We start from the raw sequence: 25255 nt of genomic DNA, 5'->3' as shown, positions 1-25255 counted from the left end.
CAGCCATTTGATATGATCAATCGATTATTATGGGGAATTAATATCATTAAAGATTACAAGTGGTGGTTAAACAGCGATTCTATATTAGAGGTAAATTAAGTGATTATATACAAGGAGACATCGACTAATTTAGAGATATCAAGCTGGGGCAGGACATTTCAGACTATCAGCAATGATATGACGTAGATTATGACCATTCATGAAGAGACAATCCGATAATAAAAATGCTATCAACCAATCCAAATCCAAGGATGGTGCTAATACAACTTCAAACAGTTAATGCCTTATCGTTAAAAGGAAGTTGATCCATGACAGAAGACATGATGATCAATTAACAATATATACGGTGAAATCAATAAAGAAGAATTAATGCCATAAGACCCATTGTCAACCAATTGGTTAGGCAAACCACTAACTACACGATTCCAATAATAGAGTACTTTGTTAATAATTAACAAAGGATGTGATTTGGAGGAATGAAGGTCACGATCCATTGAAAGGACATATCCCTTAAACTCTCAAAAGATTTATATTTTGACATACTAGGCACTCAGATTGAGGGATCGACTTTTTATTCGTGGTTGCACAATCTTAGGAGATTGTTTAAACAAAAACAGCACCACAATAATACCACAGAAGTAATAAGAACGAATTGGAATCAGCGATCCAATATCGCCTAAGCATTAAGCCAAACATCTGAAACAACAGCAATTTGATATCAGATCAGATCGATTAGCAGAAGTATAATTCGCATATATTATAAAGAAGATATCAGGAACAGCGTATACTCTCAGACCAGTGACAATTATCCTTTGCATATGCACCCAGCATTATCAAGTTATATATATACTTCATATCTGAATAGATAAGAATTGCACTCATATTAAATATACATCAGAAATAGAAATCTTGTTTACACCCAAACGATATATCATGTCAATAGCATTCGGTACTGTTCGATACTTAGATAAGGATCACAAGATCCACAACTCAGATAAGGCTTTATGTGTTGCAGATCAGAACATTGCTTTCATATTAAGAAGATTCAGACATAGCAGTTCATACACATTCTTGATAGGTATTCATATCGATCTTATAGTCCAAGGCTTTTGGGTATAGGTACAAACGTTGCAAACCAAAGATCATTAGTTACCATTGCACTAATAATAAGGAGGTATTGGCAACAAGCACATTATTACTATTCAAGTTCTTTAGAATACAAGATTTAATAAAAAAAGAAGCCTCTTGCAATCGAAATCTAAGTAAACAGTCCCATAATCTTAGGAGAGTACATAAGGGGACATTACAGTTGGGAGTCTTGCAGTGCAAAAGGGATAAGGGATACAAGGAGGATGGAAAGCTTCTAACTTACTTCAAAACAAGTCTAGGAAAGCTGAACTTTGGGAATGGAAAACCAAAAAAAACCCTTTTTTAGTTTGCTACTCTCATTAGTTGTCCTTTATAGTTATGAAGTTTGGGAGAGTAGCATGTTAAATTGTAGTTGGAGACAGGTAGAAAGGATGGAACTTTTGGTTGAACCAAGAACTTTGTTGTTGGAGGCATCAATAATATCTCGCTTTCTAAGTTACTTAAAGAAGGTTGAAAACATTGATAACCATTGTTGGCTCAAAATAGTTGTAGAGCTAGGTTGCAAGAAGAAAACTTGGATGAAGTAGAACAACAAATGGCTGAGCAAATAGGACGTCAGTTTGCATGAATGTCCTAACACCAATGAGGAAATTAAAAAAAATGTGATGGAAGAATTCAAGGTTGCCATGTGGACAAAGTAGATTAGATTGAAGAAAGCATACTATGTTGAAGACTTCAAATCAACTTGGGAACATGATGAAAAAACATATTTAGGGTCAGTAAGTAAAGTAAGGTTTCTAATTGCATAGTTGAGGAGTGGATCACATTATCTTAGATGCAAGACCAGTAGATGGACTATGCCTAAGAAAGTTTGTGAAGAGAGAACTTGCATATTTTGTAGTAAGGGGGCAGTGGAGATGAAATGACACTTTATCATGGAGTGCACCACATATGGGGATATCCCTGTTTAATATGAAAATGACTTTAAATTTGGTAGCTTGCACGAGTTATTTGAGGAAAGCTAGAATGAGCAAAACTGCTAGCTTCCTAGTCAAGATCCATAGTAGGAGATCCGACATTGAAAGGAGTTTGAGGATAACCTAAGGCTTCAATTCTTGGTCCGGTAGACTGCTTGGTCTCATGGATGTCAATAAAATTGTTCATTCATTGGTAAAACTTCTTAGAAAGGTAGGCCATTTCTAAATGTGAAATGCAGCTAAAGTGGCTATTTCTACACAAAGTTAAGAAAAATTTCCATGCATTGTTTTGAACTTAATGATATCATGTATATATTTCATTTGTTAGGATTACTAGGTATCGTAATTTTTTTCATCTATTGAACTTTATCCCTCTACAACATCCTTCAAAAAGAACATTCTAGCTGCTTCGAGAGCTTGAAGCATAGTCTCAAATTCTCTATGCAGGATTCAAAAGCATTTGCTTGACAAGATAATTCTTCCAACAAATCTATGCTTGTAAAATCTTTAAGTTGCAGATGGAATTACTGTAATCTGATGGCAGTTTTTGATTAGTGAACTGCAGCTTCAAGGATCCTTGCATTATTCCCAGATTTGTATTCCTTGATATGGGTTGACCCAGTTCTTGTGGTCTGATTTACAGTATGATGCTACTATTGTGAGAGTTTGACCTTTCGGGGTCAATACATTTCAATCTTTTGTTGACTATTTTGCAACAATTTTTTTTTGGTAATATGCTGATTATTCCAGCAGAATCTCATGTACTTCTAGGCAAGGCTAGATATTTAAAGTAGCGATAAATTAATAATCCTATGTGCCATTTAAACCTAGGCTTGCTATTGAGTAAGATGATGCATGATCAAAATTCTTAGGATGATGTTCTTTTTGTCATTCTAAAATTTTAACTAGGAAAAGGCTAAAGTTTAAACTAAACAATTTGACTTTTTTTTTCTGTAGATTCCGAGGAGGGAAATGCAGGTGCAAGAGAAATATTAGATGAAAGTTCTTCATCTACATCATATGTAGCAGCCTTAAATTTACTTTCCTCCATCATTACCCCCCGCACATGTGCAGATGAAACAGGCAACAATTTCCCAATCATGTATGAGTATCTAAAAGTATGTTTCAATATCTTACCAAGTGGGTTTCCTTTATTCTTTTTCTTGTTTTTCTTTGTCTCCGTTATAGTTTAAGAATTTTTATCTTCCTCATGTTTCTCAATCTTCATCCGCATATTACTTTACTATAATTCATATCAGACTTAAACATACCACAAAAATTTTAGAATTTTTTGTTGAGTATGAACCAGAATAAAAGAAATAGAACAGAGAACAGATACTAAAACAAGAGCACAACAACACAAAACCTTATCCTCGGAAAACCCTCCACTTGAGGGTGCAAAACCCAGCCCGCAAAAGTAATACCTTTATTGAAAACTTCAGATGACCAATACATATATTGAAAGCTTCAATTGACTATCACAAAGTCTGAATCGCTTTCTTATCAGATACAACTCCTTGACAGAATGATAACTAATGATTTACTCCTCTCAAAACATAAAATTACACATCAATTGCTCTCCATAAAACAATGAATGCCGAAAATCTCAGAATTTGGACTTAGCAAAAATACTGAAAAGTATTACACGTGACTATATGATGAAGCACACAAAATAACTGTGCCACAACCTGCACGATTCAGAAATACATATATTATCGAAGGAGAACCGAACATGCATCAAGAAGAACATATATATAATTCTGAACCAAACGCCTTATCTTTTGGGACGTCGATACCAATAGTGTTGTTTTGTAACTATGTAAGAAAATAGGGCTAGGCCCTCACGCTACAAGAGGTAGCATGTCCCTTTAGGGCCGACCCTAAAGGGAGAACACGCCTCCCTTATCAAACAACAAACATAATGTGTGGCCCCAAAAAGGATTTTCGGCAAAACAATAAAAGTTTTTGTTTTGGCGCCAAAGTTTATGAGGCCGACCCCATATTGCATCCCCAACAGCTCATATAAATAAAGAGCATTTTGGTTGCAAATGAAACCAACTAAGTTTTGATCTGCTCTTCAAAAGGGTGCGAATTATCTCCAGAAGGGTGCGAATTGTGTTGAAGCCTCTCCTTCAAAGGTGATGGCTGCTTAGGTGCTGCTCTTATCTGCTGTTGAGGTGCTGTAACAAAAGCCCTATCTATGCATTGTATTGTTACAATTAAAGTGAATACATAGTCATACTTGTGGGTCTTTATAGCTGGGTTTTTCCTCATCAGAGGTTTTCCCAAGGTAAATGTCTTGAGTCTCTTGTGCACTTGCTTTGTTTTCATGCCTAATTAATCCTAAATTCATTTTATTATTTCTGATTTCTGATCTGAGACACAAAATTAACATGGTATCAGAGCTAGGTTATACTAACATTAGATTTCAGTAAGGTCATTTTTTGTTGCATCTAGTTGCTGTTTGTTTTCAGATTAAAATGTCAGGTTTGAAGGGTGAAGACAGACTTGATGGAGCCCTTGATTTTGCTGCCTGGAAAGTTCGCATTCAGCTCATACTTGAGGAGAATGAGCTCTTCAAATTTGTTGAAGAAGAAAAGTTGTCCCCTCTTGAAGATGCAGAGGAACTAAAACAGTTCAAGAAGGATTCAGCCAAAGCTAGGAAGATCGTTATTGAATCCGTCAGAAATCATCTTGTTACCTTCAGCCAGGGAAATAATCAAACACTTGGAAGGGATGTTTGAAGTCAACAATCTCAGCAGAGCCCTTGCTCTAAGACAACAGCTACTTCATATCAGAATGAAAGAAGAGGACTCAATCATGACCTGCATTATGAAGATCAATGAACTGAAGGATAAACTAAGTACTCTTGATTGTGAAGTTCCAGACAAAGACCTTTTTCTAATTGCATTAAATGGTCTACCTGATGAATGGGATCCCTTCATTCGTAGCATTGGCAGGAGAGCTGAACGTCCCAACTATGAGCGTCTTCAAGCTGATTGCATTGAAGAGGAATCCCGCATTGAAGGGAGGGGAAAACACAAGAACTTTCACAAAGATGATAATCATGTTCTTACAGCTAAGTCCAAGAAAGGTGGGAATTGGAAGAAAGATAAGAAAAGCAAAGATTTCAGACCTCCTTTCTACGATCCAAGAAAGAAGTCAAGAGATTCCTCTCATATTCGTTGTTTCAGATGTGACAAGTATGGTCACTATGCTAGAGACTGTCAGAATGAACCTAAGGAAAGGGAAGCAAATTTAAACGAAGTCTCTGAACAAAATGAGGACTATCTTCTTATCTTTGTCTTATTAAGCAATGTTCCTATAGACAGTAATACTTGGATAATTGACAGTGGAGCCTCCAGACACATCTCAGGTTACCGTGAACATCTTTCAGATCTGATAGAAAAAGACACCAATCTCCATGTGGTAATTGGTGATGATGCTCGATACTCTGTAAAAGGTTCTGGTACTACTTCTTTAAAACTAGATTCTGGTATTTCCTTACAACTCAGTGATATTCTTTTTGTACCTGGAATTAAAAGAAATCTTATTTCCATTTCTGCTTTAGAAGATAAGGGTTTGCAAGTAGCATTTTCTGAAGGTAAAGTACTTGCTTGGTCTAAGAAATCTAGTTTCAAATCTGCTCGTGTTATTGGAAATAGATGTGATAGTTTGTATAAGCTTGCAGCTAACCCAGTTCAAGCTCTCATTCATGAGGCTCCTGAATCATGCGAGCTATGGCATAGAAGACTTGGACATCTGCACTTCCAGGCTCTTCCCACTCTTGGTAAAATGGTTAAAGGTATGCCGAAACTCAGTTTATCTCATGATGATGCTTGTAAAGGTTGTGCAATGGGTAAGAATGTGAAGAGTCCATTTCATAAAAGTGATAGTAGGGCTAAAGAAAAGTTAGAGCTTATCCATTCAGATCTATGTGGTCCTATGTCTGTAGCCTCTCCTAGCGGTTTCCTTTATTATGTTATCTTCATAGATGATTTTTCTAGGAAAACATGGATTTACTTTCTTAAATCTAAAGAATTTGATGAAGTCTTAAATAGATTTAAAGAATTCAAAGCCCTGGTTGAAAATACTTCTGGAAAGCGAATTAAATGTTTAAGTTCTGACAATGGAGGTGAGTACACCTCAGGTAGTTTTCATGATTTCTGTGTTGAGACAGGAATTAAGAGGGATTTCTGTGTTCCCTACAATCCTCAGCAAAATGGAGTTGCTGAAAGAAAGAACAGGTCCATTGTTGAAGCTGCAAGAGCCATGATTCATGATCAAGACTTGCAACCCTTTCTATAGGCGGAGGCATCCAAAACAACAGTTTACATTCAGAATAGATGTTCTCATCGTGCTCTAAAGAATGCAACTTCTGAAGAAGCCTTTACAGGAATCAAACTTGACATCAACCACTTGAGGGTTTTCGGGAGCCCTGTGTATGTTCATGTGCCTAAGGAAAAGCGAACCAAGTTGGATCCCTCTAGAAAGAAAGACATCGTAGTAGGATACAGTGAATCTTCCAAAGCCTTCAAAATCTACATTTCAGGTCAAAGGTATGTTGAGGTAAGTAGAGATGTAAGTTTTGAAGAAGATATTGCATTCAAAAGATCTTAAGGTTCATTAGCTGATGATGATGATACTGTGACTGAAAATCAAGAATCAAATGTTGATACTAGCCTTGAGATACAGAAGGAGTCTATTGACCTCCCAGAATAGGAAGTTCAAGATGATCCAGCTGAACCCATGGATTCTACAGATATACCTAAGGATGTTGTGGTCAGCAAGAAGAGGCCACTTTGGGTTAGGAACACCATTCAAGATGTTGAAAGATTTGCTGCTCCCAGAGGAACCTTCAAAGATAGCAAGAGACCTCAAAATCATGCCAACTACATTTCAGTAATGTGCAACATCATTGAGTCTGAACCTCACAATGTCGAAGAAGCTATGAATCACCATGCTTGGAAGGTAGCCATGGATGAAGAGTATGAGTCTATCATCAAGAATGATGTTTGGAACATTGTACCCAGACCCAAAGGTAAGTTTGTTGTTTCCTCTAAATGGTTATTTAAGATTAAGCATAATGCTGCTGGTAGTATTGAGAAGTATAAAGCTAGATTTGTAGCTCGTGGCTTTTCTCAAAAGGAAGGAATAGATTATGAGGAAACATTTGCTCTTGTTGCTAGATATACTTCTATTAGATCTATAATAGCTATTGCTGCAGCTAAAGGTTGAAAACTACATCAAATGGATGTTAAGACAACTTTTCTAAATGGCGTTATTGAGGAAGAAGTCTACATTGAGCAACCAGAAGGTTATGTAATACATAGAAGAGAATCTCATGTTTGCAGATTGAAGAAAGCCTTATATGGACTCAAACAGGCTCCTCGTGCTTGGTATGAAAGAATTGATAAATATTTACTAAGCTTAAGGTTTTGTAAGAATGATGCTGATGCTAATCTTTACCTTAAAATATAATGATGATATGCTTATTCTGGTTCTATATGTGGATGATTTATTTCTCACTGGTGAAGATAAACTGATTATGAGATGTAAGAAAAAATTAGCCTCAAAATTTGAAATGAAGGATTTAGGGTTAATGCATTACTTCCTAGGGTTAGAAGTATGGCAGAAATCTAATGAAATTATCCTAAGTCAAGGAAAGTACACTTGATATTTTGAAAAGATTTAGAATGATGGATTGCAAACCTATGTCTACTCCTATGGAATCTAACTTAAAGAAGTTGAGCATCTCTGCAGCTAACTTTGATTTTGCAGATCCATCCGAGTACAGGCAATTGATCGGATCTTTGATGTATCTAGTTAACACTAGACCGGATATCTGTTATGCAGTGAATGCTCTCAGTCAATTCATGAGCATGCCTAAGCATGTTCACCTTGTTGCAGCTAAACATATACTGAGATATTTGCGAGACACTATTGGGTATGGACTGAAGTAATCACTCAATACTTCAATCTCCTTGGAAGGCTATTCAGACTCAGATTGGGCAGGAAGTGTCAAAGACAAGAAAAGTACTTCGAGTATCTGCTTTAGCTTGGGATCTGCAGTAATCTCTTGGGCCTGTAGAAAACAATCTTCTTTAGCATTAAGTACTACAGAAGCTAAGTACATTGCAACATTTGTTGCATTCAGAGAAGCAGTATGGCTCCGCAAACTTCTTGTTGGATTGTTTGGACAACCTAGTGGTCCTTCTACCATTCATTGTGATAATCAAAGTTGCATAAAGATGTCTATCAACCCAGTATTTCATGACAGATCAAAACATGTGGAAACTCATTATCACTACATTCGGGATATAGTTCAAAGAGGCGCCTTTCAGCTAAAGTATATCAGCACAGATGAACAGGTTGCAGATATTCTTACCAAGCCCTTGTCCAGAGTGAAGTTTGAATACTTCAGAGACAGACTCGGTATTGTGGAAAATGAAGTCCAGGTTGAGAGGGAGCCTCAACCTCAGTAATTCACTATGAATCAAGAATGGTCCATTCTTCGCTTGTGTGCAAGAATGGAAGGTTCCAATCTACGCTTGTGTGCTAGATGGAAGGTTGTAATTGTATAAAGACCCACTTTTGTATTACACTTTCTATGCTTGTGTGCTAGAACCATCCTATGCTTGTGTGCTAGGTGGAAGATGTAATTCTATGCTTATGTATTCATTTTCTTCCTAGTTAAGAGGAGTGTTGTTTTGTAACTATGTAAGAAAATAGGGCTGGGCCCTCACGCTACAAGAGGTAGCGTGTCCCTTTAGGGCCGACCCTAAAGGGAGAACACGCCTCCCTTATCAAACAACAAATATAACGTGTGGCCCCAAAAAGGATTTTCGGCAAAACAATAAAAGTTTTTGTTTTGGTGCCAAAGTTTATGAGGCCGACCCCATATTGCATCCCCAACAACTCATATAAATAAAGAGCATTTTGGTTGCAAATGAAACCAACTAAGTTTTGATCTGCTCTTCAAAAGGGTGTGAATTATCTCCAGATGGGTGCGAATTGTGTTGAAGCCTCTCCTTCAAAGGTGATGGTTGCTTAGGTGCTGCTCTTATCTGCTGTTGAGGTGCTGTAACAAAAGCCCTATCTATGCATTGTATTGTTACAATTAAAGTGAATACATAGTCAGACCTGTGGGTCTTTATAGCTAGGTTTTTCCTCATCAGAGGTTTTCCCAGGGTAAATGTCTTGAGTCTCTTGTGCACTTGCTTTGTTTTCATGCCTACTTAATCCTAAATTCTTTTTATTATTTTTGATTTATGATCTGAGACAAAATTAACAAATAGCTGTCACGAAAATACCAAAAGACATCCACACCAAAGAAACGGTCACACACCCGCAATAACTCATGAAAAACGGTAGATGAAGAGACAAGTATGAATGGAAGAAGACAAATAAGCCACCGACAACAATCCAAGTAGTGAACTTCACCGACGGCATGAGAAAGGAAGACGAATGCACATGTCATGCTTGCCATGCTAGATGAACAGTTACGGAGGAGCTAGCCACATTGAGGATATGAAAATAAATCACCAATGCAAGAGGAAGGCTCTCTCGCAGCTATATAACTTCAACACTCCCTCTTAGCAAGAGAGAGATCTTCAATATGTCATCACATGACAAGTACACATAACTGCAACCCAGAAGATGTCAACAAAATCTCATCACAGATTTTCTCAAATAAAAAATGTTATCTCAGGATAACAATATTCACCATAGCTACTTCTAGAGGGTGAATCAGAAAACAAAAAATAAAGTCATAGTCACACACATGACTTCCACTATGGCTACTCCCAGAGGGTGGATTTACCATAGCTACTCCTAGAGGGTGGAACAAGGGATTTCACCTCGAACTTCTCTCGCAGAGAAGAACTCATTAACAAGGGATTTCACCTCAAACTTCTCTTGCAGAGAAGAACTCATTAACAAGGGATTTCACCTCGAACTTCTCTCGCAGAGAAGAACTCATTAACACAATCTTCAAGACAATGAGGCTCCTGAAATGTCAGATTCCCTCTGAAGTTGGAATGTCAGGCTCCCTTTGAAGCTGAAATGTCATATTCTCATTTTAAAATAAGAAACCTTCTGAATTTACATTAGACCTTGGCTCCTCTTGAGGTGTCCCTATGTTGATTTCTGTAGAAGAAGCTAGATGAGAAGACCTGAATTTGCAATCTCGAGCAATGTGACCATATTTGTCACACCTATAACATTGAATGTGGGATAAGTCCTTTTTCGGTTCTGAAACAGGATTTGATTCTCTGTCTCTGTTCCTCTTTTTTCTTTTGCCTTTTTCCATAACCCTAAACCCTAAACCCTAAACCCTAAACCCTAAACCCTAAATGAGTAAAAAGGACTTGATTTTCTATATCATGATGATTACGCCCAATACCTCTCTCCTCCAATCTGCATTCCTCTTGAATACAATCAGCTCTCAACCGATCAAACTTGGGTAGATCAGTTCTTCCACTAATACCTTGAATGAAAGATTCCCAAGAGTTGGGAAGTCCATTCATGGCTAACATCACCAAGTCTTTATCAGCAAAAGATTCTCCAATTGCACTGAGCTGATCCTTTAACTCTGTAATTTTCATGAAGTATGAAACAACCGATTCTTCTTTATCCATTTTAACATGCAACAGTTGATGTCTTAGGGCTAGAGCTCTGTTGGTGTTGTTGAATTCATATAGGTTCTTCAAAGTTTGAAACATTTCTTTGGTTGAACCCAACTTAGAAATAATAGGAACTAGATGATCCTTAACAAAATCAATCAGAATTTTCTTTGCCATGGTCCTGTTCTTTCCCCATTGAACTTTCTCGGCATCAACAAAAGGTTTTGTTACATCTGAATTGACATAGTCAAGGAGATCATTCTCTTCAAGAGTAATCAGAATTCTAAATTTCCAGGAAGAGAAATTTGAAGAACCATCTAGTCTGTCTTCTACTTTCAACCCATTCACCATTGTGAATGGCTTAAACAAACAACTGAAAGAGACAAAAAAAAACTTAATACTTCTGGTTCTGGATCGATTCCTTAGACCTGCTCTAATACCATGTTGAGTATGAACTAGAATAAAAGAAATACAACAGAGAACAGATACTAAAACAAGAGCACAACAACACAAAACCTTATCCTGGGAAAACCCTCCACTTGAGGGTGAAAAACCCAGCCCACAAAAGTGATACCTTTATTGAAAACTTCAAATGACCAATACATATATTGAAAGCTTCAATTGACTATCACAAAGTCTGAATCGCTTTCTTATCAGATATAACTCCTTGACAGAATGATAACTAATGATATATACTCCTCTCAAAACATAAAATTACACATCAGTTGTTCTCCATAAAACAATGAATGTCGAAAATCTCAGAATTCGGACTTAGCAAAAATACTGAAAAGTATTACACGTGACTATATGATGAAGCACACAAAATAACTATGCCACAACCTGCACGATTCAAAAATACATATATTACCGAAGGAGAACTGAACATGCATCAAGAAGAACATATATATAATTCTGAACCAAACGCCTTATCTTTTTGGAGACGTCGATACCAATAGCTGTTGCGGAAATACCAAAAGACATCCACACCAAAGAAACGGTCACACACCCACAATAACTCATGAAAAACGGTAGATGAAGAGACAAGTATGAACAGAAGAAGACAAATAAGCCACCGACAACAATCCAAGTAGTGAACTTCACCGACGACATGAGAAAGGAAGACGAATGCACATGTCATGCTGGATGAACAGTTATGGAGGAGCTAGCCACGTTGAGGATATGAAAATAAATCACCAATGCAAGAGGAAGGCTCTCTCGCAGCTATATATAACTTCAAGATTTTTAGCCTAAGATTGCTGAATGAAAATTAGAATGATCATACAAATGACAACTTGTAAATTATATAAACTACACTACCAAAAAACACAAGTTATAGTATAGGTAAAGGATTGAAATCACAATTCATCCTGAGATTGCTTGAGAATATAGAAAATGGTACATAATTTAATAGATAGTGTTCAAAATAATTCTGGCAATAAATGGCGGAGTTGTCATAAAACCAATAACCTTTCCTTGACAACAAAAGTGCTTTTCGAAGGACCTATGGTTGATAGTTAACATACATTCGTTGTTTTAACTATTTATAACGGCCATATAACTTACATTACCTAGGCCAACAATGATAACAACATAACTTGGTCAACACCAAAAACATATATGAACATAAACATGTTATTATCCATATAATACCCCACAAAAAGAGGTAGCCCCAATAGATCTCATTTGCTTCACTACAGCCTGAAGTGGGTAAACTTTCTTGGTGTGTTGCTTCATATTATGCTCTTATTATCCTTAAAATTTGTCAAGGGAAAATTGCTTAGGGGTAGTTTGCAGGACCTTAGTCCTTTCTCTATTTGTAGAGGATGCTTCCCTTTTATATTTTAAGAGAAACACACAATGAGAAGAAATACATCCATATAAGCATATAACTATACGATTTGTTGTGGAAAGATGAAGCATTTTCTAACATTCAACATTAAAGATTAAAGATTAACAAAAAAAAGTCTCTAGAGGAGTAATGATGGAGTTCCTTCTGCTATGTCACTACAAGATTTTTATCAGCTTAAGTTAAGAAATATATCTAGTAGAGACAGAGGCCCCAATAGCCAAGATTTATAAAATTATAGAAGAGGTTGGGTAAGCTTTCTATTCCCACTTTTGATGGTTCCAACCAATTTTACGAGGCTCAGACTTGTCAAGCTGATTTTTGACTTGGACTCGAACTTGGTGCCCAGACCTGGAAAAACTCGACAAATTGAAAACCCAAGAAATTTGGAGATTTTTAAGGATTTAAAACTTGTTTCATGCACCCTTAATAAATAAACCTTTAAGACACAATAACATCATCAAATAGAAGCTAATTTGATCACATACACAAGCATACATTAATCACATAAGTATAACTATAAATGCAAATTTTATCTGAAGAAACTCACTTAGATATGTAAATATTGTCAAATATAATACAAAACTCATGGAATATGAAATCCATGGCATCAAAACAAATATCAAAACTAAAATTATATGTCAATGGATTGGAGGAGGTTGCATTAGTCATCCCAACATCATGACAAGTCATGCGTTGGCATCTAAGATAGGTCTTGAATGATGATGTAGCCATGATATTTGCTTGTGTCTCAATGACTGGTGTGTATATTTAAGTGAGGAATTTATTTTTAATTTATTTTTAAGCCTTCAAGATTGCATATTTTGTTGACAATCTCATTAACAAAGTGGAGTGGTTAAGTAAAAAGATAAATGGTTATGTTCTATTTTGACTTCAGCAAGGGTACTAATAGATGAGATTCTTCTATGAATTGTCTATGCAAGGCATGATTGATACATTTTGCATTATGAAAGTGGCATTTCTTGCCAATTATGATTTAACTTGTATTCAGCAATACAAGGATTGTAGCATGCCGACATATCCTATGGCAGTCGTTGTATACTAAACAAGTTGTCCAATGTATGAAGCAAGATAATCCTTGATTGTGGCTTTGGCTGTGAATATGCAGAGATTTGCAACAGGGGATATGTTTTTTTTAGATTTTTATGATCACAATTCATCATTGGCCTATTACTTGCTTATACTTATAGTTTGATGGGGTTTTGGGGGCAACGCCAAAACAGGGTTGAGGGGTAGCACCTCTTGCAGGGGTTTAGGAGAAGCATGCCTTATGGGGTCCAGGGGCAGCACCCCTGGTGCATTCCTTGTCGTGACACAGGGCAGGGTTGAGGGGTAGAGCCCTTGCCACCAAGCCTAAATGAAGACCTTCAAAACCACACAGACCTTCATGGCGTACACTAGTTTCTTTTTCTTTTTTTAATTCCTAGATGGGTATGTCATAAATCAAACAAACATTAAAATTTTGTAAGTTTAAAAAAAAATTAAAATGGCTGAGTCTTAGGCCTAGACTTGCCGAATTTGGCAAGTCCCCTAGACTTGGTGAGTCTAGGAAAGATTAGAGACTTAGAGGTCGAGTCTCCTAGACTCAGCTAGCCTGGCTTGTCTCGGACTCGTCAAGTCTTGGTGAGTACAGGTGAGTCTCATTTCTATGGTTCCAACAAATGCATAGCTAGATCATGGGTTAAAAAATTGGATAATTAATTTTAATTAAACCCAATGCTCGAGAATGAGGCTATCAAGTATGCTACTTTGCGCTTGGATGGTGAGGTTCATGAGTGGTGATACACAACCTTATCACTTTTTATGTTGAGTTCAGTCAAAGGCTTATAGATAGATTTGATAAGAAATATCTAGAGCTGCACTTTAGGGAGTTGACAAAGTTGAAGCAAAGTGGCACCGTTGATGTCGACATTGCAAATTTCTAGAGACTAGCTGTTATGGTTCTAGATATCTTAGGAGGTTGATAGTGCTCTTCATTGAGGGGTTAATAAAATCTCTTTGTGGTTGCGTTAAGGCTTTTGATCCTCCCCACTTTTTAGGATGCCATTAAGAGGGCTGGGAACATGAAGTTTTCTACTCCAAAAGAAAAAAATCAGTTTAAGTTCCCTCCATTAAAGAAAGACAAAAGATCTTTCCAAAAGGAATGGTTTAAGAAGCCAAGCTTGTCATATCAGGCCAAAAGTGAGTTAAGGAGGAAGAAGTTATGTTTCTCCTGTAAGGAACCTTGGAAACCAGGACTTGAAGTGCCTAAGAAAAGGCATCAATGGTGAATAGGGTCGGCATCAATGGGATGTTGACCTTGTTCACCATTGATGCCCCAGAGGAAGAGCATCCTTGACAACCTATGGCTTATGAGCACAACATTTGACAACATGTCTTTTTTCCAAGACACCTTATGCAAGTAGTGTGTCTAGATTCTAAAATACACAAAAAAAATCCTCCCACCAAATATGGGAAAAATGCCTTTTATTATTGTTACTATTTTTTCTATGCATTCATTAAAATGCCTTTTATTATTTTTATTATTGCTCTATGCTTCTACACAAATAATAGGGAGTGGGCTATTGTATTAGATTTGCATCCTTTTGCAAGTTGCTGTTGCTGAATCCTCACTTTATGGTTACCCTTCTCTTAGCTTCTCCTCAACACTTCAATGACAGTCTCATATAGTTTTATGGGTTAGAGGAATCAATTTACAATTTTCGTCAATGCCATAAACATGTATTCAAATTGGAGATCAATAATAGTATTTCCTTTGTATATGTATTGAAAGCATTAAATTAAGTTTTAGGATGATCTTCAAATCACTTAGGGGATTGGTCCAAGCTTTTGAACTATCATCTCTACAAGATGCTACTTGAAGGGTTCTATCTTTGGAAGACTCCACACCCAAAAACAAGATTATTCCAAGAATGTACCATTGGGTTCACATAAGTAAACCTTTGATGAGGATAATTTGCAGCGACAATCCAACAAGGTGAAAGAATCCAAGAGCGAGCTTTAAAAAAAGAAATTGTGTTTTAATTGTAGGGGACCTTGGGAGCCAGGACATATGTTCTAGGAAGGGACAAGTACACCAGATAGAAGCATGATGGATGAAGAATTGGAAGAGGAAGGAACTCAAACCCATGTGGAAGAAAAGGAAACAAGAAATAGAAGGAACATTGGCAACACTTTTAGGGGCTCCCAATCATCATCCTTTTAGAATTCGTAGTTTTCTACAAGGTCAAAAGGTGATTGTCTTAGTAGATAGCAGTGCTACACATAACTTCATTAATGAATGTGTAGAAATAAGGATGAAATTAAAGGCTGAAAAATTTGAAGGCTTCAAGGTAGTTATGGCTGATGGATTCAATACCCCTTGCACACAAAGGATTCAACAAATAAACATAGATACCAAATAAGTGAATATTTCTATGTGGTAAACATGGGCAATAGGGATGTGGTTTTGGGCATTAAATGGTTACATTCATTAGGTATACTATCAAGATTTTCAAAAGATGGAACTATGTTTCCAACATAATGGCTACGAAGTAATTTTGCAAGGTTTTACAAATGGATCTCCAAGGGTTGCATTGTCCAAAAGGATGAATAATACAACAAACGAGATTACTAGAACAAGCAACAACCTTTATGATAGCCACCTCTTAGATCCTAAGTTACCCAATGAAAGGAGAGAAGAATTTTGGAAGTATACCACAAGGATATAAAACTATGTAGAAAAAAAGCATCACATTAAAGGTCATATATGTGTGTCATGCTTCTAATCCTCATTTTAATATACAAAAAGCTTACATTTTTGCTTTGACTTGAAGGGATATCTAAGGCATTGTGCAAATGTTGGGCCAACCAAAATGGTTCTTTACAAATGTGACTGATTCCGAAAGGGAAATAAATTTTCAGATTGATATTATGCGATTACAAGATGAAATTTTGTTTTTCCTTTCCAAGGAGGAGAGAAAATTTATCTTAAACTAGGGACTTTAACAATTTCTGACTCTTATTGAGAGTTATTGAGAAATATAAGTACACAAGCTAGAAGAATATTGGACAATAAATTGTCCTCACACTTTAGATGATGATATCAACCTTATGATAGTAAAATATTATATTGTCTGTTTAGCGAATTTTTTATCAATTTTTCTATGAAATCATGGTAGTACAGTGGGGACACAACCAATATATTGAAAGTAAAATCACTTATTGTAGAATCTCCAATTCTTATATTATATCAGACTAGTGCGGCTAACGCTAAAGGAGGATCTAGGAATTACACATCTCCAAAGTTGATTTGGGATCTTATGTAATGTTCCCTACTAAGTTTAGATATGGTTTAACCATAGTTAATCAGAATCCAATCAGTGATATTCCATTGCTCAATCAATTATCTATTATTAAATAAATGGTTCATCTATCATACATCCATAAATCTTAGTTCAAGTGTCAAACCAACTGTAATGTCCCTACATGAAAACATCTCCTTTCCCAACTTCTTAAACGCAGACAGTAGTAACAAGGATTATACATATAAACCTATTCTCCTTGCCGTTTATTATCCTATGAGCTATATCTGAATTACAATTTAATATTGTTATTTTTCTGATTAAGACATATATATATATATAACCTTATTGATATTTCATCATTACTCTCTCTCTCTCTCTCTATATATATATATATAAAATACTTATTTTGATTTGAATATATACACACAAAAAATTAACTAAATAAATAATATAACCAATTATTGATGTATTTGCTAATTACTATTATATACAGTGATACTACCACTGCCCAAAACATTAGTTATTTATATATTTAGTGCTGGTAAAGGGTAGACAGATCTGACGCATAACAGATCTGGTCTGCCACTGTTATGAATTGAAGTATTAGTATTATACACATTGCAGTCTATGCTACCATTATTATTAGATTCTGCAATCAAACATTATTGGGCTGCATATATTAAGTATACTTATTAAACACATCCCCTATGCATACCACTCAGAACAAGGATGTTACTGCCTATAACTTAAAAACCATTCTGATGTGATCTCATCGATTGTATTAGTTTCTTTAAATTATAATATTAACACTTGTATTAGGCTGAGATCCGTCAGAACATATGCATCTAGTATTACGTATATATTCTACATATAATGACAGACATAAACAACAGTATACCAAGAGTCAGAATTAAGCAGATACATTTAATATCTATTATGTTATACCTCAGACCACGGGTTGTTCGGATCTGTTTGTGTAATCTTATGAATTATTAATGCCCGATCTCCCCTCATTTTCTTTTTTTTCTCTTCCGTTTGGTTTTCAAATCTTATTTATATTTCCCAAAGGGACCGATTCCAAAGAGTCATCTTCCTTCATTAAGTAACCATTCCAATAAAACACATTTCACAAATTGCACCCTTTGTTATCTTAATTTTTTGGTCTTTTTAATGTTAATCTGTGCCTCCTTGAATTCAATGATTGATGTATATTATATCCCTCATTTGGTGATGGAAGGTTATGTTTTTTCTCCCACCGACACCACCCTTGTAAAAGTGGTGACTCTTAATTAAATGTCTTCTGCCTTTTAACTAATAAACTACTGCTGTTTATAATATAATATTAATTTATTTTTATTTGAATATTTCAAGAATATTATTAGTAATAAATATTAGTTAAATAATAATATATAAATAAATTTCAAATATTCATTCGTTGGTAATTAATTAATAATAATTGCTTCATTTAGGATATATATAACGATCAAGGAAGGGACATGACATCTTAGTATTGGCAAATGATTTTGAAACAGGGTAAAATTGACATTAGGACAAGCAATTTTGGGAAGGGCAGACTGTCAGGGCCCCACCTAGACAAGATCATAGCCCTTTTACCCCCCTCCCTCCACCCGGACAAGCAATTTTGGGAAGGGCAGACTCTCATGCCCCCACCTAGACAAGATCATAGCCCTTTTACCACCGTCCCCCCACCCCCTCCAAAAGTAAGGTCACAGCCTTGTTAGAAAATCAGATCATGGTAGTTAAAATTTGTAATCTGGGTGGAGAAATTAATTTGACAGCGCTTCTAAGAATGGAGAAATTCATTCAGCAATAAATCAAATCTTCAAATCAATTTAAGCATCAATCATCCATAAAATCATTCAAGCGTTATTCAAATATTGACTTGTCCATCCATCAATAAATATCAATCAGCAATAATCTATCAAATACATCAAGCAACCAGTTTTGAATTTGAAGAACTATCTTGCAAATAGGAGGGACAGAATCCCTTCCAAGCTCACAACAATTGGAAGGACGAAAACCCTTTCACGCTCTTATCAAGTTTGGATGAAAGCCAAATCTTGGTTGAGGAGGATAAAAACCCTCCAAGGTGGGCTAAGAGTTGGAAGGATGAAAACCCATTCATGGTCGTCAGCAAGCTAAGGACAAAAACCCTTGGTATTGTCATTGCTGAGTTAGGACGAAAATCTCTAATTCAGTAGATTTGTAAGTTTTCTGAAGAATTCACTATATGATTGATTTTGAATATTGTGCTATGATTTATTGATCCGAATATTATCATAAATTCTTAATCTTTGACAAAGCTATTATCATTTTGAGTAAATATAATTGTTTGAAGGCGAAAATCAGGAATATCCCAAAAATATCCCAAAAAGAAACATTACAAATATTTCCTCCACTCAAAACATTAAGGGAAAAAGACAGATTAATTTGAGCTTGGAGTTTTGATGCTATTTACTTGACCGCAACACTAAAAGAAGTGCTTGTCATCATTTTAAACTCCTTAGAGATCCAAACTTCCAAAGTATTATGAAGCTCCGTCTTATCAGTAAAAGGTAAGGTAAGATGGGTTCATACTAAAAGAACTTCATGATGCTTACCATTCACTTAATGCCACAATGCATCTTCAAGTTACCTATACTCTCACACATCATCATACATGACATCAAAATTTCCACATTCCTGTAGAAGTTCTTCATGTGAAAAGATCAAAGGAATACATTCACAATGCTTAGGAGGCTTAACAGACAAATTTGTGTGATTACAGACCTTTTGTTTTTGTTTGAAAAATAGTGTTCCATGGGGATGCACCCATCCCCCCCAAAAACCTTGTATTTTTGAGAGGGGGATTTTTTTGGGACGTGGGGACTTGGTGGGATGCCCCCTCGCTGCCTTGTCACCACCTCCATTGTTTTCAAGGTGTTGAGGATACTGGGATGTAATGTACCCTTTTTCAGATGATATGGTTTATGATTGAATTAGCCTATTATTGGCCCTCGTAGGCTAAGACTGATGGTTAGAGGGTTTCAGTTGGCAGTGCAGGAGGCTTATTCCCATTTCGGAGGTCAAAAGTGTTCAGGTCTGATATTCATTTGGTTCAAATTGGACTTCGTTTGGGCTTAGTTTCATATACTTAGTATTTATAGTAAGTCGGGAGGTGATCGAGAGGGACCCTTTCTATTTTTAGTAAGTTAGTGGGTTGGACAGAGGACATAATGGTCAACTCCCCGGTGCAGACGGAATGAAGAAATATTGATTAATCATGGAGTTATGCTTATTTGATTATTAATAAAGTGATAACTTTATTAATAAATTTTATTAATAAATTAACTTTATTAATAAATTTTATTATGAGGCCATTTAATGTTATATTATAAGTTATTATTATTTCATAAAGAAAGGGTCATACTCATCATTAAAATGGGGCCATGTTTTAATTAATTATTGAGCGCCTAGCCAAGGAGGAAATTAAATGACATTAAGTGCACATATAAAATTATATTATTAATGATTTATTACTTCATTAGGAGGAATTACAAGTAAAGGAGGATTTATCCCACATTGAGCGTGGAGATTGATTTGGAGTTTGAGGAGTCTTTATAAACAAACCTTGTCTTCCTTCAAGAGCATGTTATGAGATTATTTCATTGAAGCTATTTCTCCATTGTTGCTGGAAATCAGTGTCTGGATTGTTCTAAGGAGGAAAACCCTTGGATTTCTTGGTGTTGGACGGAAACCCAAGCACCATTGTGAGGTGGTTTGACTCAGCAATCACTATGGAGTTTATAACTTTATTGCAAGTTCTTAATTCATGTTTTAAGCATAATGGCAGCTAGGGTCTGCACACAAATTCATATTATCAGCTGCATATTTTTCCCAGAATGTTACAGTAGGGTTTGAGAGCAAATTAAAGGGGGCAAACATTGCAGACTGAAGAACTCTTTACCAGCAAGTGCACCATCATGTATTTTCAACAACAAACTGCCATTACGTTCCAGGTTTCTCAATATATATTAACATTATTTAGTTTGGCACATTGTACTTGGCTTTGGCATTCGAAAATAAGGAGTTACAAGGCTGCACAATATCTGTTTGATGAAATGTCTTTGCTGTAGCTATTCATTTCAGCTTATATTGAATCACTAGTATGCATGCCAAGTGTTTGTAAAAATGCTACTTGGCTGTAGGTATGCATTTTATGGTTTACCTCAACAACTCATGTATTTGCATTCGAAAAGAGTAAAAAACAAGTGCATTTCATTCTTAGCTTATTGTTATATCTTTTGACATTCATTTCAAAGCATTTGCATCATTTCTACTTGATTTAAAGAGCATACACAACAAACTGAAATTCACATGAGCAAGCCACAACTTCGCATACAAAGTGTTTGACAAAATTACAAGGGCAGCAAGTGAATGGTTTTGAGTTAGATTTGGTTAGGCTCAGTACAGGGGTATCAGAGCGGTTTCCTGCCATCCTGTTGGGGAAGTCTCTTACATTCAAAACAGAGGGAAAGATGGGCTTCGATTATCCACTATTGATTTGATGCAAAACTTGTATGATTTGTTGAGTGATCCGGAAACAAAACAGGGATTTCTAGGAATGTTTGGGAAGTCAAAAAGAAAGGAAATGCTTCAAAATGATTCTCAGCCTACAAGTGATCATGGGAAAACATTTAGTCAGGAGCATAGTGTGAGCACGTATGGTAGAACTACTAAATTAAATTATGAAGGTGGTTCTATTTCCAAACTCAATAATCAGGTTACAGGAACTCCCATAATGAGCAGGAATGAAATGAGAAGACAAGGTCTATGCTTCACTTGCAAAGGTTCTTGGGAGCCTAACCACCAATGCACAAATAATGAGGTAAAGGAGCTTGAGGACGACCTCAGATGCATTGAAGAGGAAGCCATGAAGGAGGCAGATTTGGAGATGCACATGTTGTATGAAGATGATGGGATTCATGAGTCACATCATTTGGAAGGACAAAGAGGATCCCATGATGAAGCCGTTGAGATTAATGAAACTTATACACATGTTGATTTACATTGGAGCCAAACTATTGAGCTTAATCATGATGTAGATGTGTTAGTAAATGACGAAAATGTGAGCTCACTAGTTGGAAGCATCAAAGATGAGGAATGTGTAGAGGATGCAAGCTCTAACAGTTCTGATTTTTGTAGCATCAATCAGAATTCTGTGCAATATCATGAGGTAACTGTCATTTCATGTGTGAAAGATGGATGTATGGAGTTCCCTAATGTTGACACTCAAGATTTGGGTGTTAGAAATGGATTATATGATGCAAATTCATGCCACAACAAGTTTGATTTTGCAAATCAGACCTTGGAAAATAAATCAGAAAATTCATTGGTTGGCAATGAGTCCTAGGATCGTGATTTGGATGGATATGCAGTAACATTTTGGGTGGAATCGTGTGAAGATACTGTCATATCAACAACTTCTACCTTACCAGTTGAGCCATCTTTTGAGGTGCATAGTAGTACCTTAGTTGTTGGTGTGTGCAGTGATGATAGCACACATGATGTGGGTTCAGAGTGGTATGATATGGATCAACATGAAGATGTTGTTCAGTTTGTGAACAATCCCTTATTTAAGGCAGATGCTACAATGTCTTATGATAGTCCTCTTTTTGAGTTAGATGTTGACCACTCTTTTGACCCAAGTCCCGAGGTGAGCATTGATCGTAGTGTTTGGATTCCTAACAGTGCATCAGGACTTTAGATAGGGTTTGTAGAAGAGTTTTCAGGTGTTTACACAGTGATGAGTGCCTACAATTTTACTTTTGATCCTCATGTGCATGACCCCTTTCGGATGCATAGTTCAATCGCGCATGTGTTAGATAGCGTGTATGACAGTTCACCTTGCACAGTTTTGGGAAGTAAACTTTGTCAGTCTTCTAAATTGCTTCTCTTTGAGTCGTCTCGTCCTGCAACACCAGTTGTTGGTATTGGTTTGGTTTGGCAGGTACTGTCAGTTATTTTGATGTTGGTGTTACAAGAGCTAGTTGGTATCAGCAGGGACATTACACAGTTCTTCCCTTGGGATCCGGGTGGACTAGTGTGTTATTTTGTTTTTGAGATTGCTTGGGGACAAGCAATTTCAAGGAGGGTGGACTGTAATGTCCCCTTTTTCAAATGATATGGTTTATGATTGGATTAGCCTATTATTGGCCCTCCTAGGCTAAGACTGACGGTTAGAGGGTTCCATTTGGCAGTGTAGGAGGCTTAGTCCCATTCCGGAGGTCAGAAACGTTCGGGACTGATCTTCGTTTGGTTCAAATTGGACTTTGTTTGGGCTCAGTTTCATATACTTACTATTTATAGTAAGTCGGGAGGTGATCGAGAGGGACCCTTTCTATTTTTAGTAAGTTAGTGGGTTGGACAAAGGACAAAATGGTAAACTCCCCGTTGCAGACAGAATGAAGAAATATTGATTAATCATGGAGTTATGCTTATTTGATTATTAATAAAGTGATAACTTTATTAATAAATTTTATTATGAGGCCATTTAATGTTATATTATAAGTTATTATTATTTCATAAAGAAAGGGTCATACTCGTCATTAAAATGGGGCCATGTTTTAATTATTTATTGAGCGCCTAGTCAAGGAGGAAATTAAATGACATAAAGTGCACATATAAAATTATATTATTAATGATTTATTAGAAGATTCTAGATGGCCGACTTCATAAGGAGGAATTAAAAGTAAAGGAGGATTTATCCCACATTGAGCGTGGAGATTGATTTGGAGTTTGAGGAGTCTTTATAAACAAACCTTGTCTTCCTTCAAGAGCATGTTATGAGATTATTTCATTGAACCTATTTCTCCATTGTTGCTGGAAATCAGTGACTGGATTATTCTGAGGAAAACCCTTGGATTTCTTGGTGTTGGATGGAAACCCAAACACCATTGTGAGGTGGTTTGACTCAGGAATCACCATGGAGCTTATTGCAGGTTCTTAATTCATGTTTTTAGCATAATGGCAGCTAGGGTCTGCACACAAATTCATATTATCAGCTGCATATTTTTCCCAGAATGTTACAGAAGGGTTTGAGAGCAAATCAAAAGGGGCAAACATTGCAGATTGAAGAACTCTTTACTAGCAAGTGCACTATCAAGTATTTTCAACAGCAAACTGCCATTACATTCCAGGTTGCTCATTATATATTAACATTATTTAGTTTGGCACATTGTACTTGGCTTTGGCATTCGAAAATAAGGAGTTACAAGGTTGCACAATAACTGTTTGATGAAATGTCTTTGCTGTAGTTATTCATTTCAGCTTATATTGAATCACTAGTATGCATGCCAAGTGTTTGTAAAAATGCTACTTGTTTGTAGGTATGCATTTTACCTCAGGAACTCATGTATTTGCATTTGAAAAGAGTAAAAAACAAGTGCATTTCATTCTCAGCTTATTGTTAGATCTTTTGACATTCATTTCAAAGCATTTGCATCATTTCTACTTGATTTAAAGAGCATACACAACAAACTGAAATTCACATGAGCAAGCCACAACTTCGCATACAAAGTGTTTGACCAAATTACAAGGGCTGCAAGTGAATGGTTTTGAGTCAGATTTGGTTAGGCTCACTTCATGGGACATCTCCAAGATGTTTAAGGGATTCGAAAGAGCCTCGACCATCTTGAGGATGCCCAAGTGTCTCTTGCAGCCAAACGACCTGATTTTATTTTTTTTTAAATCAAAATTTTACTTGAACTTCATGCTCAAGGCTGAATCCTAATGGTCTATGGGCCCCAGCCAAACCCCACAAACTCTATAAAATTGCCGTCTATCCTCATTTCTACTCACAAAAACAAATCAACAAGAAGCTAATAGGGTGAGAGCTTAAACTTTAAATCATGCAACACAGATAGGGCTGGTTGGTATTAGTTTGGAGCAGACTGACCATGTCAATTCCCGTATTTCTAGTGATGAGGAGTTTGGGGATGATTTAAGGCCCGACTTTACTCCATTTTGTTATTTTGAACATTGTTGTTGTAATCATCATTATGAAATTTTGAATAAAATATAAATTTCAAATTTGACATTTTCATGGTTAATTGTTGAAGTTCACTTCAAAATTCAAATGTATTTACTTTAAAGTTTATTGTTTAGTAGTTTTACTAGTTTGAAATTTTGTTTATTCGAAACTCTTATACATATTTTTTATAATTTTTTTTTCAAGTATTCTATGTATTTTAGCATTGGTTCCCACCACCAGCTTGGTGCTATTCCCCCATTATCTCCAAACATAGGCCCTTGATCCCCTCGCACCCAAAACTTATCCTCATGTCTTTGTGCCTCCCTGTCAGCAAACTCTGTAGAACTGTAGTGAAAACCATGGTAGTCCCTTTAGAATCA

At 36.2% G+C, this 25255-nt stretch overlaps 1 protein-coding gene across 4 annotated transcripts in view; it reads left to right on the top strand.

Moving 5' to 3' along the window:
• LOC131044540 (folylpolyglutamate synthase) overlaps positions 1–25255 on the top strand; it is a 267458-nt gene that overhangs the window by 2798 nt on the left and 239405 nt on the right. For 3 of the 4 annotated variants that reach the window (XM_057977892.2, XM_057977891.2, XM_057977894.2), the window contains exon 3: positions 3024–3184. The exons of the other annotated variant lie outside the window; for it this stretch is intronic. In XM_057977892.2, the coding sequence (XP_057833875.1) occupies positions 3024–3184 (161 nt within the window). The remainder of the gene's footprint in view (positions 1–3023; positions 3185–25255) is intronic. 4 annotated transcript variants of the gene reach the window in all.

This window comes from Cryptomeria japonica, chromosome 3 (genome assembly GCF_030272615.1).
Source record: "Cryptomeria japonica chromosome 3, Sugi_1.0, whole genome shotgun sequence".
NCBI classification, from domain to species: domain Eukaryota; kingdom Viridiplantae; phylum Streptophyta; class Pinopsida; order Cupressales; family Cupressaceae; genus Cryptomeria; species Cryptomeria japonica.
This window is presented reverse-complemented; position numbering and strand designations above follow the sequence as displayed.